The sequence below is a fragment of the Prinia subflava genome, chromosome Z (assembly GCF_021018805.1).
Source record: "Prinia subflava isolate CZ2003 ecotype Zambia chromosome Z, Cam_Psub_1.2, whole genome shotgun sequence".
Classification (NCBI taxonomy): domain Eukaryota; kingdom Metazoa; phylum Chordata; class Aves; order Passeriformes; family Cisticolidae; genus Prinia; species Prinia subflava.
Window position 1 is genome coordinate 96,148,998 of NC_086283.1, and position 19,105 is coordinate 96,168,102.

The 19,105-nt window shown below is 37.4% G+C and overlaps 1 protein-coding gene across 2 annotated transcripts in view; it reads left to right on the forward strand.

Annotated features, from left to right (window-relative positions):
* HOMER1 (homer scaffold protein 1) overlaps positions 1-19,105 on the forward strand; it is a 94,911-nt gene that overhangs the window by 16,257 nt on the left and 59,549 nt on the right. For both annotated transcript variants that reach the window (XM_063422921.1, XM_063422920.1), the window contains exons 2-4: positions 7,709-7,865; positions 14,005-14,136; positions 18,540-18,632. In XM_063422921.1, coding sequence (XP_063278991.1) covers positions 14,035-14,136; positions 18,540-18,632 — 195 coding nt within the window. In that variant the 5' untranslated portion in view covers positions 7,709-7,865; positions 14,005-14,034. The remainder of the gene's footprint in view (positions 1-7,708; positions 7,866-14,004; positions 14,137-18,539; positions 18,633-19,105) is intronic.

Genomic DNA, 19,105 nt, shown 5'->3' on the forward strand with positions numbered 1-19,105 from the left:
CTAAAACATGTCCTCAAGTGCCATATCCAAAAAGGATGACTCCACCCTGCTTGATAATACTTACCATAAATAATTTTTTCTTAATACATACTCTAAACCTCTCCTGGTGCAAATTAAGGCCATTTCCTCTCATCCCATCACCTTTTACCTAGGAGAAGGGACTGACCCCTAACTGGCTACAACCTCCTTTGAGATAATGGTAGACAGTGAGAAGGACTCCTCTCATCCCCTTTTTTTTCTTCAGGCTATATACCCCCCAGCTGCCTCAACCACTCCTTGTATGACCTGTGCTCCAGTCCCTCACCAGCTCTGTTACCCCTGAAGATGCCATCCAAATGGCTCACAGATATTCACTAGTCTTTATAGAGACACTAACATTTCAAAGACAATAGATTCCTGGTAATCCCTAAATTATTTTCTACTGACTTCCTATACCTTATGTCTCTTTAAGTACTGTGCAATATCCTACTTCAAGCTGAAACAAATAGGTTAAAACTTCAGATCCTTGAAAATGCAATGGGCAGTATATAACTATGTTTTTGGCTAAGGTAAATTTATTTTTTACTTAACCTAACAGTTAAGTGAAAGTCTTTAGATAATTTTTCTCCCCTCAAATCCTGAAAAATGACAGGTATTACTTATGATATACGAACTCCTAAGTGCTTAAAAATCTAAGACTAATAGCTGGTTCTGAAATGGAAACCAAACTGCTTATAAAAAAGCTTGAAGGCACTGCCTGTGCAGTGTTACACAGCTACAGAGCAGTCTGTAAAGCTTATATTTTGAACTTTATAGGTAAATAGGCAGGTATGTGTATTAACTGATAACTTTATACAGAAAACAAGCTTTTTTGTAGCAACTGTCTAAACATTTGCTGATTTCAAATAAACCTGATTCAAACCCAAAACTTAACAGTAAAAACAGGTCTAAGAATGTAGGTGTAGTACTAGATAAACCATTGGTGGTATGGGAGAGATTTTGATTTGATTATTTGATTGTAACTTCCAGTTTTTTACTATCTCAAAGCTTGTTTTGAGATATGAAAGTTGTTATTGTATATGTACGTTGTACATGAAAGTTTTGTATAAGACAAAAAGCAAAATCTGAAGTCAGTCACTACACAAGTCCACTCAGTGTGTTTGTTCAACTTTATAATTTTAACTTCAAGATGGTATTGTCAGTTACTTCCTGTCCAGAAAAAGATTACATTTCAGAACAATTTTCATGCAGTAGAAGCCCATGTTATGCAATACTTTCCCCTAAATGTATACAATTTTTATCAGACGTCAGAGCATTTTTATGTACATGGAAAATTGTTGCTTTGAACAGTTTGCAGACCTTGTTGACTCAGACCTTAAACAACACTGACTGTGCTTGGACACTATGAATTAGTTTTGACCAGAGCTGCACTTTTAATCACTTTTCATTTCTTTTCAGGGATCTCTTCTCAATCTGCTTAGAGTAAAAAAAAAGCTTGCTACAGCTTCAGGAACAAGCTAGGGGAGAATATTTTAAGACTAGCAGGACACTGGAAAAAGCTGTGGGATTAGTATGCTGACATTTGGAAAAAGCAAAAAGGTCTTTGTCCTATCCTAAATCTGAGGATAATCAGCAAATTCTTGAAATTCCATGTATAGTGTTCATGTTGTCTGACCTGGGGAGAAATTTCCTTGGATGTGAGCTATTATAGAGGCTCAGAATTCAGTGTATGCAAAATGACCACCTGCAAAACATGTGTGATGACTACTGTGGGTGTTTGCAGTCTGAGGACTGCCAGAGACCGTGTGCTGAGCATGCTGTTTGTCACAGACAGGGTCTGCTGTGCCTGGGGCTGTCATGACATGAGGACAGCACATTTTTTGTCCAGTCTCCACCATTCTGACCAACTTGGAGTGTGGTTGCACTCTCACGTTGAGCTCAGGGATTTTGTCCTGTTTTTGTCTGCATGTGACATCATCGTCCTCTGAAACTCTTCATATGAGACCTGGTGAATGAAATCTTGCTCTCTTTGCAGCAAGAAAAAAATCTCCAAGGCACATTTTATTGGACTTGTTTTGGAAACAGTCTCGTATGTGGACTCCATGTGCATCAAAGCCAGGAAGTCTGGATAATGCACTGGAGTTTGTAAGATCTGTGCTGGAGAAACAGACATGGACATGAATCTCATGAAATTTTCACTATCAAAACTGAGCTGAGTAAGAACACTCCACCACACATGATTATTCATTCCCTTTTCATCTTACTGGTTGGGGAAAATACCTCTGCTGAGGAATTTAAAACTTCCAGGTGGCAGGCAGTGCCTGTGGTGGTTCCTTTTCGTTTAAAACTCAGTTCCTCTGTAGGCCACAGTCTCTCAGTGTTAACCCATTTCTGTGTCTGCTGTCTGCTTCTGCCTGGGTAGCTCTTTGCTCCAGCTCTTGCTTAAGAGTCATCACCCATGTCTCTTTTGTCTTCATCTGCAATTATGGCCTGGTCTTGTGTCCATACAGGGAAGTTCATTACCTCATCCTACATAGTTCAGCAACTTCTCTGCCAAAACACTGTCAATTTAGCCCAGTATGATGGAGGAAGGGAGGGTTGTATCTAATTTTTAATGGGTTTTTTAGCATCATTAACACTCCATAAGGGGAGGCAAGTAGGACATCAATGTTGTAGAGGTTCATACTTTCTTTTCAGTGCCCTTATGGTTTTCAGAATGACTAAGAGAATGGAATTCCAGCCTTGAGAAATTATAGGTTTTATGGACTTCAAGATAATTTTGGAGTCATGGTAAACAACAGTGTGAGGGAAGGAATAAGCAAAAAGACATCTTCACCACTACTGTAGAAGTACCAGAAATTAAAAAATAGATACATTTTAAAAAACCCAAGACTATCTTAATTATGGATTAGCAAGGAAAGTACTTTCTAACTTCTATACTATCTTAAGCTTCTTTCATGCAATCTTTGATTAGTGTAACATGTTGCCTATATTGAGCACTCTGCATTTTTTTTTTTTGTAAAGACTATGTTAAGATGTCAAAATGGAAGGAGTGGTTGGAAACTGTTCATTCAACTGTTAGTAAACAGGTTTATCTCCTAAGCTTAGCTTAGGACTGATCACATATCAATGAATGAATTTCTATATTGATTATGGAAAAGCCTATTATGACTCTGCCTACTAAAGTGATACTTCTTATGCTTCTTTACTCATCACATTGCTTTTTGGGTCCAGGACTTGGCACTTACTTCTTGTTAGTCTTTGTTTGACCACCGTAATGTTGCAGCCTAAGGCAATTAAGAACAGCAGGATATAAGCCTTAATGTTTTTGCCATGCCTGAGCGGATATTTCTAATAGTCAAACTGTGTTACCATGGCATTTTTATTAGTTTGTTTTCTTTTTGTTTAGCATCAGTATATTTCTAGAAAAATGAATTGCTTTGCTATGTAATTAGTGAGGCGTTCTTGTCTTAGTTCCTATTAATGTCTTTAATGAGTACTGAATACCTTCTGATAATGAAAGATGAAGAGAAAGCTAAAAGGGGAAGAAAAGAGGGAAGAGCAAGAATCTGGTAGGATGGTTTGGTTTTTGTACAGGATTAATTTTTTGTCTTTAAAGCTGTTCTTCCTTTCTCCACTCAATCTGGATGAAAATAAGGGGATGGTGCTATGCAGGGCCAACAATTGGACTCAACGGTCCTTGAGGATCCCTTCCAACTCAGCTTAATCTGTGATCCTGTGAAAAATAAGAGACTTAATTTTTATATCTAGAAATACATATTATAATTAAAAAATATTAATAGTTTGACCACCTATCTTCCTGTTTAACTAATATTCTTATAATTAGTATTATTTCAGCTGAATTGATTGAAACATACTGGGAGGGCATCATGTCCTTATGTGGATAATGGAAGAGAAAACCTTTTATGTAAAGATGTATTGGCTGAAGTTACAAATATTTTTATATGCTTTATACACTACCTGTTGCTTGTTCACAGATGTTTTAGGAGATCTAAAATTTAAGTAGTTCTACATACTATTTTACTACAGAAAAGTACAGATGACGTAATTGTATACCAGCTTAGAAGGACTTCAGTGGTTCATCAGTGACTGGTTCTGTAACACATTTAATCCTTTAGATATTATAGTGCATAACTTCCATTAGCTTGCAGAAATAATCTTTATAAATGTTCATCATCAAGTGTCAAAACAGTGGTCTAATTCTAGAGTCATCTGAAGTTTAGTGTCTTTGTCAGAAAAAAATCCTAATTATCCCGTAATCTAGCAAAATCACGATTTATCCAACTCTTTTAACAAAGAGAGCTATGCTTTTTCCACGGAGTGAAGACAGCTTGTCATTCAGTAAAGCTGTACTTAAAACATGGAAAGACAAGACTTTTTATCAGAAAGTGATATTTTATCAGAAGTGATTGAAGAAGTGGAAGTAAGCTTCATTTGTACTGTTCCATACCTAACTACTGTCTATGCCAGACCCACACTCTGCCTCGCAAAGTGCTCTGGTTTGTCTTGAGCAGCTCTGCTAAGCAATCAGCAGGAACATGCAGGCCACCTCATCAAACAAATTGAGGATATTTAGGCTGTGGAAGGTTTTTGTGATGACAGTGCTGGACAGCAAATGTCTCAAGGCTGAACAGATGACTTTCACTGACAGTCGCTTTAACCATATAGTACTCACCTACCTTTTACATATTAAAATCCTAACCTGTGGTATGTTGAAAGTCCCAGTTGTGTGATATACTGCACTGGGAGTGAACTGAGTGTCAGTGCTGGTCAAATGTATGTTCATTAGCCACGCATCTACATCTTGGATTCAGTTCTTCTTTGGTCTTTAGTTAAAATGGTCAGAGCCTTTATAGTTTCTTTTTAATGTCAATATTCATCAAAACAATTGTCAGGCTTCTAAGATTGTTTCAATATTTTTGATGGGGTCTTTAATTTTTCAAGGTTAAAGAGCTGATGCATTATGTTAATATCCATCCCTTGATACTGGCATATGCTTAACTGGGAGGTAAATTATAAAATAGATCTAATATGGAAGACAATTACTGTATGATTGAAGAAATAATTGTAGATATTCAAAAGAGCAAAAACAATTAGTTTGTTCTGTTAAACAAAAGGTTATAAAAGCCAGTCACCTTTGCATTTGTGTGCAAGAGATTTGGATCAGGAAAGCAACTATGCAGCCTCCTATAGCTTGGTGATTTACAAGGAAAGATGAATTGGTGCTGAGGGTACATTTCTGTGGAGAACTAGCGTGTAGATTGATCCCCTTGGCCTCCCTTCCTTCTTCTTTGTCTTCCACTGAAACTGTTCTGTCGTATCTGATCTGTTCTGCATACCTCTGTCACTTCATCCAACACCCAGCATAGGAGAACACCACATCTGTCATCTGGTGAACTTCAAGGAATCTTGACTCCCAGCTGAGTAATACAATTCTACTGAAAGCTTCTCTCTCTGCCAGGCAATAGAGATATTTCAGGGAGTTCACATGCACCCCTTTGTAGTGAGGCCAAACGAAACCAATTTGGTTACAAGTACCCACAAATTCTGCAGGGTTTCTTTCACTTTCTTTTATTTTGAGGGGAAAAAAAAGTATTTAAAACATACCTCTGAAAAGAAAATGAGGGCAGGTCAAAGGGTATGTTTTTCCATACCCTGAAAATGAGGGTCAAAATACCTAAAAAGTTAAATGCAACCTAAATTCCTGATACTTAGTATCTTTGGAATTTGATGGCAGCATTCCTTAAAGAAGACAGTAATCAATATATCACTAAAATGTAGCTAAATTTAAACTGACAGCTACACTATCATAGAATAGTTTGAATTGGAAGGGACATTAAAGATAATCTAATTCCAACCTTCCTACATGGACAGGGACACCTTTCACTAGACCAGGGTGCTCAGTGCCCAATGCAGCCTGGCCCTGAGCACTTCCAGGGATGGAACAGCCACATCTTCTCTGGGCAACCTGTTCCAGTGTCTCACCATCCTCACGGCAAAAAATTTCTTCCTAATGTCTTATCAAAACCTGTCCTCTTTCAGTGAACCCATCACCCCTTGTTCTGTCACTGCATACCCTGATAAAAAGGTCTCTCTACCACCTCTCTTGTAGCCCCTCTTTAGATACTGAGAGGCTGCTATAAGGTCTCCCCAGAGGCTTCTCTTCTTCAGGCTGAAAAATTCTAGCTTTCTGCCTTTCCTCATAGGAGAGGTGTTCTATCCCTCTGACCATCTTTGTGTCCTCCTCTGGACTCACTGCAGCAGGTCCCTGTCCTTCTGTGCTGGACCCCAGAGCTGGTGCAGCCCTGCAGGTGGGCTCTGAGCAGAGCAGAGCAGAGCAGAGGGGCAGAATCCCCTCCCTGCCCTGCTGCCCACGGGGCTGTGGCTGCAGCCCAGGACACATTTGGCTCTCTGGGCTGGCAGTGCCCATGGCTGGGTCATGTGCAGCCTCTCAGCCAGCAGCACCCCCAGGTCCTTCTGGGCAGGGCTGCTGTGATCTGTGCATGCCAGCCTGGGCTGATACCAGGGCTGATACCAGGTGCTGACCCAGGTGCAGCACCTTGCACATGGCCTTGTTGAACCTCATGAGAGTCACATGGGCCCACTTCTCGAGCTTGTCCATGTCCCTCTGGATGGCCTGCTATTCCTCAGGTCTGTCAGCTGTGCCACTCAGTTTGGGGAAAAGTGCAGACTTGCTGAGGGTGCAATTGGTCCCATTCTCTATGTCATTGATGAACATACCAAAATTGATGTCCATTGGGACTCTGAGTCCCTGAATCACTGCCCTCTAGATGTGACAGTCCAGCCAGTTCCTTATCCACCAAACTGTCCATCCACTGAATCCATCTCTTGCAATCTAGAGAGAAGTATGTTGTAGGGGTCTGTAAAGTCAAAGGCTTTACAAAAGTGCAGTTATGTGACTTCCACAGCTGTCCCCTTGTCCAGTGATATAGTCACTCTATTGTAGAAGGCCATCTTATCATCATTTTAGTAATATTAAAATGTTTTTAGATTTCTGTGCAATACTGTATGTCCTGGTAGTGGTCATGGGGGAAAAAAGTTGTAAATTCTAAATTATAATAAGGGGGGGTTGCCTCATATAACTTTATTTGCTAAGCAATTTACAATTTAAAATGTATTTTACACATTATTTAATGTTGGTATAAATGCCTTTAGGTGTAAAGCTCCAATAAATGAGGGATTCACAACACATGTTCCTGGCCTCAATTAATGTTAGCTTTAGAGTTATTGCATTTAATCAGCCAGTTCAGATACAGATTGTGGCCTAAAATTGATGAGAATAATCAGAGTATTAGAAGATTTTGGAGAAGTGGACTTCAAGTTACACACAGTCTGCAGTGTAATGAGAAAAGTTACACATGCATTAATGCCATTTAGTTTAAGGGGATAGATGCACAGTGAAGAGGTGGGGAGATGATGGGATGGTGCTGAATCTGTGACAGAGGTGTCTGTGTGTATCTGACTCCACAACTGGATGCTGATTTTTGCCTTAGAAGACTTGCAGGTTTTGCATATATGTATTAACAAACTAACCTGCTCTACACAGCAACACAGACAGAAGTCATCAGGCAAGGTTTATCATACAGAGTAACTTGTGCACATCCAAATGGGTATAACTGGCAGATAGCCTGTGTGCAATGATAGTATGTACAAATTACATTCATGACTTCTTCTCTCTGTCCTTCAGGGAACAACCCATCTTCAGCACCCGAGCTCATGTCTTCCAGATTGACCCAAACACTAAGAAGAACTGGGTTCCCACCAGCAAGCATGCTGTTACTGTGTCCTACTTCTATGACAGCACAAGAAATGTCTATAGGATAATCAGTTTGGATGGCTCAAAGGTAAATTTTATTTCAGAAAACCTAGTTGTCTGGAACATTTTGTTACTATTTTCTAGTCTGATGTTCTTCGTATTTCTTCTCAGATGTTTATATCATTATCTGACCTACAGATTACTGAAGTTTTAAATGGTGACGTTGCCTCATTATATGTTTCAAGTGTTTATTCGTAAATTCTCTTTCCATGTGGTTGTTTTGACTTCAATAACTTATTGCTGAATTGAAGTGATGACCTGTTCCTTGGTTAATGCTATGAGAAGACTAAAAAGACAAAAAATTGTACAAAAAGTACAAACAGGGTTACAATAACTTGTTTTCATTTCGGTACTCAGTCATTTATCAATGTAATTAGCTTCAGCATTATGAAGGACATCTGTTCAGTGGCCATAATCACTTAGTAAATCCTTTGTTATGTAATCTTCCAATTTTTGCTGTAGAGAATGCGAGGATTGCCTCCTAATACAGCCTGCCTAATAAATGGTAAGCTTTTATCTAGACTCGGTAACTTTGATTTTAGTGGGGATTTTTTGTGGTTTTTTTTGTTGGTTGGTTTGGTTTGGCTTTTTCCTCTGTTTTAACTAGAAAGGATATTATGCTGAGCTGCTGCTGTTGTAAAACATGTTGTCTAAGAAATTAATTTGATGTGCAGAAAACCCTTGACTGTTTCTACCCACGTAGTTACAATAACAGTAACTTTACAAACAGTGTAGCAGAAAACTCTACACTAAGGCTATTAAAGATATACAGACCGTGATCCTTTCCAGAGACTTTCATTTGAAGCTTTCGGAAATGCATCTGATCACAATGATTGGAAACAAAATACTCTGTTAAAAGCATGGTGGTTTGCATGGAGATTTTATGACTACTTCTTGAAAGCTGAAAATTATTACCCTGCATTTTTTCAAGTATCCAGAGTATGGCTTTTTTAAATGTAAAAGGAGATTTTGTACCAGAAAGAAACATTTAGAAATTGATGTCATAGTCAAAAATCTGTGCTTCAGGTGGCTGAGACTGGTATCAAAGCCTGCCAGATTTTTCCCAGTTTTAAGTCTTACTTTGTTTTTTTTTTTCTCATCCTTCAAATGATCCAATTAGTTTGTCAAATAATTAAAATACCTTTTGAGTCAGGATTCATGGATAAAGACGCTGGGATTGGAACTAGATGATGTATGAAATTAAGACTACCAGTTATAAAACATTGTGCTTTAACTGATCTGGAGAATATACAAAATCCTTGTTCTGACATCCACTGGGTTCCTCTGCCTTCATCCTGATTCTGTAGCTGTCTGCTCAATTAAACTATCAAGTAGTTGTTCACCTATTTAGTTGTTCTTTTGTCTACTCCAGCATTCCCTTTATATCCAGTATATTGATAGAATATATTGAAAATGCAGTTCATCACTTGTATTTACTCTATGAGTGCTGCAATCCTAAAAATGTTTTCATCCAAGTCTTAGATGAAGATCTGGAGTCCCAGTCATGGTTAAGAGAGTCCCATTCTTTCAGGTATTCACAACACTGCTCTGAAACATACACAGGTGAATAGCAGAAGGGACACACTGAAGTGGGTTTCCAGCATAATTCCCAGAGAGTTCTTTTATTTTTACTTAAAATCCCATCTTTTTTTTTAGCATGTCCGTTTATATACAGTATGGTATGTGCAAAGAGTTAAATGTAAATATAAAGCTTTTTTAAGTTTGAGTGCACCCAGAGAGAGTCTTTGCTGTACAGCATATAGCAAAGTAATGCTTTGAGTGCTGGTAATGCTGCTGACAATACATGTTGCCAGTTGCCAAAAGCAGTTGTCAAACCCTACTGGTTTTGAAGCTGTCATGCCCCTCCCTCAGAGGGAATAGACCAGCCAGGTTTTATTGTATACCTGGGTGCTGGTGGGGTTTTATCCTTTGGGTTTGTATGGTGGAGAGAATGATGTGCTCAGTTCTCAGGTGCTGAGCAGTCAGTGTGAGCAAAAGCAGCTCACATATATATTCATCTAGGCTGCAGTAAGGAATGTTGGAGAGAGGTATACTTTAGATTTGAATGGTAATCTTATTTCTGTCCCACACCCTTCTCTCTATTTAGGTTGGTGCATTTCAGAAGTATTTGTGGATAAATTTTAACTTCTATCCTGATTATCTCAGAGTCATTAAATCTTTCTTCTTGAAAACAAAAGCACATTTAAAGACATGATCTCCACTCCCCTATTGTGCATTGCAGTTTCCAACCTGGATTTGCTTATGGGGTCTTTGGTTAATTTTGAAAAAGAGGGATTTTTTCCTTATTTGAGCTCGATTTAGCCAAGACAGATCCTGCAGATGCAACTCTCACTTTTAATGCATTGTGCATAATGTTTTCTGAAGCTACAGTCTCCTCTTGAAATACCTTGCACCAGATGTGATGCATGTCTCTCTATCTTGACTACAAAAAGTGTTCTAGGACCATAAGGTGTTCAGTGTACAGTCTATGTATTTTATAGTCATGCTTAATATTTGCCCATGGCAGAGAAATCTTGATGCAAATAATCTGATAGAATTTGAATCTGGTTTCTCTGACCTCTTGAAAAAAGTTAAGACTTTTTTCTCCTAGCAGTACCAGAATTAAGAGAAAGCCTGAAAAACAAGATTTCTTATGTAGTATGGCAGGACAACATTGAGCAGTTGTTGCTATGGCTTTTCATTCTCATTAATTATATACTCATTTCAGAGGTCCTTGGAAAAATGTGTTTTACTTCTTCTTTCTCCTGGGTGATGGAACAAAGCTTCCATTATTTCTCCAGTAACAGTACAGGCAGACTGTAGGATTATTCTGAGTCCCACTGTCTTTTCCATTTTGTCTCTCACCGTGTCTGAGAAAAGGAAGGAGATCAAGTATAGAGTGGTTCTTGCTATGTTAGTTAACACTGTGATAATGTTTTTTCACAGATACAAGGTAGGAAAACAAACTTGAAATTTTATGTTCATCTAGAGCAAGACAAGCCTCTGGAAAAGAGTGGTTTCCCAGTCTGCAGGTTCCATGAACCTTGCATGTATTATTACTCAGTGAAGTCTCCCATCATTTTTATTGCAGATGATCTTGTTATTTTAATCACTGTCTCACTTTAAAGTGACTTTTAATGGCTCAATAAACATTTTAATAAGACCTGTACATACAAGTGTTCAGTGATTTTCCTTTGAAGAACTTAAAAAATTCTGTGTCCTAAATTATTATTTCCATTAGTTTTAGCAGAAGCAGAAGATAAAATCATATTTGACCACTGCTATATATCTTGCAGCTGTTGGGTTTGCAGTCGGTAAAATGAACAGCTCAGACACATGCCCTATTTTTTCATTGCTAAAGTAATATGAAAGGGAAACATGAAAGCTGTTTTATAATTCCAAAAAGGCCTGAAGATAACTAAATCAGTTTTCTTCAAAAGCAAAATGTCTTCCTGTCAGATTGACTCTGTTCTGTTTTTAAGATCTTCTTGTTCATTTATGGAAACAACATTCTTAAAAGTTGATGAAATATTTGACACTTGTTATACTGATAACTTTGCACTGAGATCTGGATTAGAGAAGAACAGTTAAAGCAGTACCCATTTGAGTGGACCAGACAGGCCTAATTGTAAATTCTGATTTAAAAGATAAATGGCTTTTTTAAGCTAAATATACAAAGGTTTGGTATCTAGTTCTTTCTAGAGGTAGCTGACACTGGACTGTATTTGTAGGATGCTCTAGCATTACACTTTTAAAAGCATCGTTTTGCATGTGAGAGACCTAGCATACCAAGGCTTTTAATTTAGGGAAAATGGAATACCTTGGTTTCCTTGTAAAATTGGTAAATTCAGTGAAAGGGTGTTTTTTTTGTTTGTTAGTTTGTTTTTTTAAATCACTGGGATTTGAATGTAATTTCCCCAGTCTTTGGATTAATGCTGCCTACTGAATTGAAGCCTCTTTATTTTTCTCTCTTGGAAAATAAAGGGAAGCATCACAGCCAACTCTCTCTCAACACAATGATTTTTTAAAAATTTTTGATTCTGCATTTGTCTCTTGCAAGAAAGCAGCTTGATAGTCATCGTAACCCAGCCTAAATGCAGACTGCTGTCAGAAAGCTATCCCATTCTGGACCAGGCACCCCGTTAAGGTTCTTCATGCTGCAGCCTGTTATGTGGTCAGCAGAAGCATTTCTCCCAGGTATTTGGCTGGGTTAAGCCACAACCAGCTATGCTGCTGTCATTGCAGGAAATGGCAGCTGTGAAAGCTTTAAACCTGTGTTTTGCTTGGAGGTCTTAGCTCTCTGGCATTGGAGTCTTCTTCAGAATTGACGAAGTTATCTCCATGACATAATACTCATGCTCTCAAATATGTGATGCAAGTTTCAATTAATCAAGCAAAGGATGTGCCTGGGCTTAAGCAGACTGGACAACATAGCTAAGAGCTTGAGTTGGGAGGAAGAATCTGTTCTACACGGTCTCCAGGATATTTAATTTCAAACTCTCAAGTTCCAGAGCACCTCTGTTCTGAGAAGTCCTGTCCCACATTCTCTCTTTTGTCCTGTGTGCTATATACAGCTGTTTTCTAGGTGTTCAGTTGGAAGTGATTGTGCATGCAGAGGTCTGATGTCTTTATTTGAGCTCCGAACCTTTTGCCTAAACAAAGGAGAGTAATGTTTCATGTACCAGTGACTTCACGGAGCAGCTTCTGTATGAAAATGTGAGGGATGTCTTTCAGGCAGTGCTGGAGATAGTTCTCCATTTTCTAGTCACACAGCAAATCCTGTCTTTGATCTGATGAAGCTTCTTGGCTCAAATGTAAGATTTCAGGCATTCTAGAATTTTCAAAAAGTTGTTCACAGTGGTAGGCAAAATTTGTATTTAGAGACAAAGATTATCAGAAAGAATTGGCTATGTTCAGATTTGCACATCTTCATTAATGTGAGTGTGGAGAAGCTGCCAAAGTCACCAAGAAAGAGTTTTGTTCAATTCATCTGTGCTGCAGTATCTTTGCCTGTATTCTACATGTTGCAATACAATGTATTCTTTTGGACTTCCTTGCAATACTCCCCCCACCACCACTTCATCTGAGAATCACCAAATGAACATGAGTGCTGCTTGTGAGCTTAGCTGGCCCCTCAACTTTAATTTTTTCAGTCTTGCCCTATAGAATTCATAGAGAATTTTAATTTGGTAGTAGCTGTGCTGCAGTGGTACCCAAATCTCTCAGCAAAAGCAAAGAGTGCAAAGTAAACTCCTTTTAATAACTCTTATTTCAATATCCATCCAGAAGTCCATATCACTCAAGTAGTATAGACTGATTTTTACTTCTAGAGGATCTTGGCCTTAGGAGAACGGTACTTGGTCTCTGTGATGTTAAAGTTTCTCAGTCACCATCCTAAGAAAATGGTGTTATGTTCTTCACATCTGTACAGTTTGCGCTTCACATAGGTACTCTTTAATGTGATGGAAATACTGTTGAAATCCACAGTGATTCAAGAAACTTCAGTTGCTTTTAGCAGAACCAGCGTATTACCTAGTAATTGCATTTTGTGTTTGTATTAGCAGAAGTTAAATGCTGGAGGATGATATTCTTGCATCCTGTAAAGGCAAGAACAAGAACTACAGAAGAAAAATTATAACAAGAGTAGCTCCACTTCTGTAGTTGGTGTATGACCCTGCCCGTTGTTAGCCTTGCCTGCATGTGTGTAAAGGAAACAGACTCTTTGAGAACAGAAATTTACAAAGGAAATTTTCTCCTTTGTTTTATTAAGTGTTTTTCTGTGAGAATCTCATATGCAACAGGGGTGGCGGAAGAACAACAGTGGAGTTGTCAGGCAACTTGAGAGGCAGTGCCTTAGGGGACAAAAAAAGTGTGTGACAAAAAAGGACTTTGGTAGTCCCTTATATGTAGAAACTTCAAAGGACTACTTCCAATTGTGAATTGATACCTACTCCCCTCCTCAGCTTTTCCTCCTTTTGCACAATTTATGCAAAAATATGCCTTTGCAATTTTAGCTGGGATTGAATTAGAAAACTGTTTCCTAGTTCCCAGTGTGTGTCTCATTTGGTGTATTCAGATAGTTGCCTACAATACTGGCATTTTCAGTTATGAGTTGCCTTTAAAACAAAACCATGATGTCCATTTTTAACAATTATTACCTTTTTCAGGCAATAATAAACAGCACCATCACCCCCAACATGACATTTACTAAAACATCCCAGAAGTTTGGCCAGTGGGCAGACAGCAGGGCGAATACAGTCTATGGCTTGGGATTTTCATCTGAACATCACCTTTCAAAAGTAAGTATGACCAGTGGTGACTCTTCAGCTAGTGAAGCTACTTAAGTGTATTTCATTCCTGCTCACTGTATCTTGACTCACTACTTGTTGTTATTTAAAAATAATTTACAGAAAAATGTTCTTACGTTGTTCAATCCTTACAATGTAAAAGTACAAAAGTATGATACCTGCAAATTTTCTTTTAATTGATGAAGAAAAGGAGGGAGAGTAAAGCCTATTACACTTTATGTTAATGCTTTCTAATTACTGATTTGTTAGGTTTTTCTTTTTTAGAAATTGTTTTTCCACTACAGTTTTTCATTATAGAAGTTAAAGAAGTAAAAAATTTGCTGTTTCTTGTGTATTCAGTTCTCCTAGAAAAAAAGCTGCTGGTAGTCTTCAGGTGCATTTTTGTCTTTTAGGCTGCATTCACTTTCATTTTTCTGCTATGTAGTACATCAAATTACTGTTATTTCAAAGTCTGCAGCCTTAAAGTAAAGCTAATGGGAAATATATTCATTGTAAAAGAAAAATATATTTTCTCCTGAAATACAAAACTTGAAATGTTTGCTAAAGCAGTATGTGCCATACATGAGTTTCTTTTCTAGTCTACTTCTGCAGAACGTAAACAGGCCTCATTCCAAGAAAAGCAGCAATCCCTGTTTCTCAAACTGATGGCATAGATCCTCTGAGCATCCTTTCTACATTGTTGTTTTCGCTACTGCTCTGGTAGATGAGTCCAGGAACCTGTGCAATTGTGATTTTTATGGAATTTCAGTTCAGTTTAAGAACTTGTGTTTATATTATGCAGAAATTTTTCATATTTGAAATAAAGAAAAGATTTGGATATCCAAGTGCAATAGAGAAATTCATGTTTCAGGAAGGAATAATGGTGGCTAGCTGTTGAAGGAAGAGTAATCATAGCAGCCCTTTTGAGAAAATACTTGTCACTATCCAAGGATAAGCACGGCCTGCCAAAAATCCATTAAAATGAAACCCAGTACAGCTACTTTATTTGGGCAAGCATCAAACTTGTAAGATTTCTTCCTTTTGTAATCACTTGGTTCTCCTTTCCACAAAGCAACCCAAACACAGGACATTCTGAGTATTCTGGTATTACATATATATTTGTGCATCTATCATTGCTTCAGTGAACTTAGAAACTTCATCAGTTAATTTGGTGTGTATGTCCTAGAAGCACTTTCTTCCCAACATGGTAACAACTTCTCTTAGTATTTCAATGGTTTTAGCATGAATGTCAATCTAGTTTACTACTCTCCTAGACTAGCTTGTTTTTCTTATTTGCAGATAGATTCTTTAAAGGCAAAGAATCCTGCTGTAATCATGCACACTTTGTTTGCCTGATTTCAAGCTCTAGGTTATCCTTGCCAGTGAAAATACATTGATTTTTTCTTAATCTGCTTTATCCTCAACTCTTTGCTTGCCCTCCCTCTGTCACCTTTTTAATTACAATTCTTTCAATCCCATTCTTTTCACTGCCTCAAGCAGATGTCTAGGATTTTAAATATGCCTTTGACATAAAACTTTATATTGCTGTTGAAAAATTAATCTGAAGGGCTACAGTAGACATTTTTTCTTAATTTCTTTTTTGCTGAGCAGTTACTCAGCTATTTTATGGAGAATAAGCAAATTTATTAAGAAAAATAGAGTCACAGACCTTTTCTGAAGGTTATGGTGAATCTATGGGCCCTTTTCAGCATACTGTTGCTCTTGTATTATATCTTAATTATTAAACTGATATTTGTGTGAGATGCAATTTCCAGTTATTGCTACTAAAATTCCTAAAGATTAAACTTTTTGTGTCATTCAAAAAATGATAAACGTATTGATGGGGAAAGAAAACTTTTCTTTAAATTAGAAGCTGTTCAGCCACTGGAGCTGGTAGGTATGTTTGACTGGGAATCAGAAGAGCAGAATTAGATCTGCCCTGTAACTTTAGAGAAATTTCTTGTTTTGTCTCTTCCTAAGATTACTTACTCTCGCTTCTGTGCATCACAGCCAGGTTTACCAGAGCCCTTTGATACAGCTAGCACTTTAGGATTGTGTTTTAAGTTCCAGGGAGCAAAAGGCAGCCTGCAACCACAAAAAAAAGTTGGTCTACCCTGTGATCAATTTCCACAGTTTAATGATGCAAATAACCACAGCAGATAAAGTAAACTGCCTATTCTCACGTTATTTTCTGCATATCTTATAGTACATGTTTGATTTTGTACTATTTATTTTTTGTCCACATGCCCTGTCCTTCTGAACTAAATGCTAGGCTAGAGTGCAACAATGGCAATCTCTTTTCTGTACAATTATTGTGAATAGGAATTAGTGGAGTGAGACTGTCTGATGGAAAAGTAACTCTAATCAACTTCACATACAAACAGTATAAATGAAAATTAATGAAAATTAATTAAAAATTAATTACTGCTGTTCGCCAGGCCTTTTTCAATGTTATACCACAAATTCATCTCAAGATTGCTCCTTCCGGTGACACTTGAAAGATACCTGTGTTGGAGGGTACTCACAGGACCACGATTTGTTAGCAGAGTTCCTCTTGCTGCTGCAGTAGAAGGAAAAAAATGTCCTCTCACTTTCAGGAAAAATTGAGACTACTTTCTCATTCAGAATATGTCTATATTTTTGATAGTATTCTGATGTATGAGAAGAAGTTCTCCTTTTAGAGTTTGCTCTCTTACCCTCCTGAGTCAGCTGATCTGATTTATTCCTTAAAACTTAAATATGCTAAATGGAAAGTGCCACCATGGATACTGGCAGCAGCCTTATGTAGTCTTGATGCACAATTTTTCATCTTTTCCTCAAAAATGTGATCGTCTTGAAAACTTCTCCTTTCATACCATGAGACCTCATCTTTGTTATTCAGGAATTTTATCAAGAGATAGATATTCCATCACCTGATTGTGTCAGAGAATTCTAGAAAATTTGTGAAAATCTCAACCAAATTGGGCTTTTTGGCTCTTTTTGAGAATGATGTCTATTAATCTATAATATTTTAAAAAACATTTCTATGGCTGTCTTATTTACTGCCTTTGTCTTCAGCCATTTATTCCAAACCTCAGTGTCATATTTGCTATTTAGCAATTCTCTGGTCTTAAAGCTGATTTAAATAATAGGTTGCCCATGGGATTTTGAGCTTTGGACACAAGTCTTAAAAAAGTATTATCTGGTTCTGGTGATCTGTTGCCAATTTCATCATCTGTTCTGAGACAATTTTTGATGCTGGATTAAACTCTCAGGAAAAATAATTTTCAAATAACATAACAAATGAAATACAGGATACAAGTGGAGAGAAATTACATTCCCTCAGATACTAGTAGCCTACTGGAAAAAGGTTTAAAGACAGTAAGGTTTTTCAGGTCTTGGGTGAAGTTCTGATTGAAAATAATTGGTGAGATTGTGCCACACAAAAGGTAGCCTTTGTACCTTGTATATACATTGAGTGCAAAACAATTTCTTCATATGCTGCTGCCAAAGAGATTTAGAAAGTGCTGGAGAAGCTTCTGATATTTTTGCAAAATCATTTCACTCTTAAGCTGATCATATTAAGATAATGTTCTGAATAAAAGCAGTAGGACACAAAAACAAATGTGTGGCTACTCAAGCAATTAGTGTAGTGGAAAGATGAGAACTGTGAAGCCAAATTTTTTTCTAGCCAGAGAAATCAGGCCCTATTCTTAACAAATGGATTTAATCTTTCAGGTTTAAGGGGGTATATATTTATAAATTGCTACTTTACCTGTTTTCTGGAAGAGGTACCTGTATCACAGAAATAAAGCCTCATATGGCAGTTCCAAGTGCAATTGCATTATTTAGTGTTCAGTATAGGCAGTTCTCGTTCAATGAATTTGTTCTTTACGTGATTGATGTCAGTGAACCTTCTAGAGATAAACACAGTATTTCCACTGTTGCTTTTCTAATTAGCTATTTAAATTATAAATGCAGTTAAAATTTGGGAAGAAATCAGTATTGTTTCAGTCATGAAGAACAAAGTACATTGAAAGCTTTCCAGGCTCATGGTTACTGCATTAGGCTTCAGAAGCAGATTACTTGTTGTTTGAGAAGGGTAAAACCTGAACGTGAAAACAGCTATGCAAGGCAGTTTTTCCCTATTATTAGCCATCTCTGTGGTGAGTTTCTTAAACTAGCAGCAACAGATCATGCTTCATTGCATTGTCATTTTCCTGACATATAAAGAGTGTGTATTATGCCTGAAAGATATGTCACTGTGTAACTCATTTAAATGAGTATCTAATAAGGAGAAAAATTTAAAAAATTACTGACAGAATTTGACTTCATGCAATGAAAAGTACAGCATTTTGTTCTGCATGTAATGTATTATTTCACACCTACTCTTTATCTCTTTTCTTTTTTTATTCTTTAAACATATGTACCTTCAGTTTGCTGAAAAATTTCAGGAGTTCAAAGAAGCTGCACGAATAGCAAAGGAAAAATCCCATGAAAAGATGGAGCTTACAAGTACACCCTCTCAAGTGAGTCTTATTGCCTGATTCAAGCATCACACTTCTTGTCTGTGCTTTGTACTGTATTGTTCCTTACATACATATGTAGTAAAAATTAAGAGGCAATTTCTCAGTTACTGTGAATCCTCTCATCAGTCAGCAAGAGTGTCAAGAAGTCTCAAAAATACTTTTAACGTATACTGCAAACAAGTCAAAGGGACTTGCTTTAAAATAAAATTGGGTGCTTTTTTTAAATTCCTTTTCCTTTATTTCAGCTTTCCCAAGAAAATGAATAAATATGGTTATGTAAATGAATGATACACTTTTTGTACTATTTCCTATTGTATCCACAAAACTTCTGGTGGTGCATTGTGAGTAACTTTTATAGAACATTCATTACACCAAAAATCAAGGTTGAAACAGCAAACTATTTTTACTTATTTCCTATTGTGTGGTTTTCTCTTGTGAGATGCATTGAAGGAAGATGGTAGATTCACAACCTC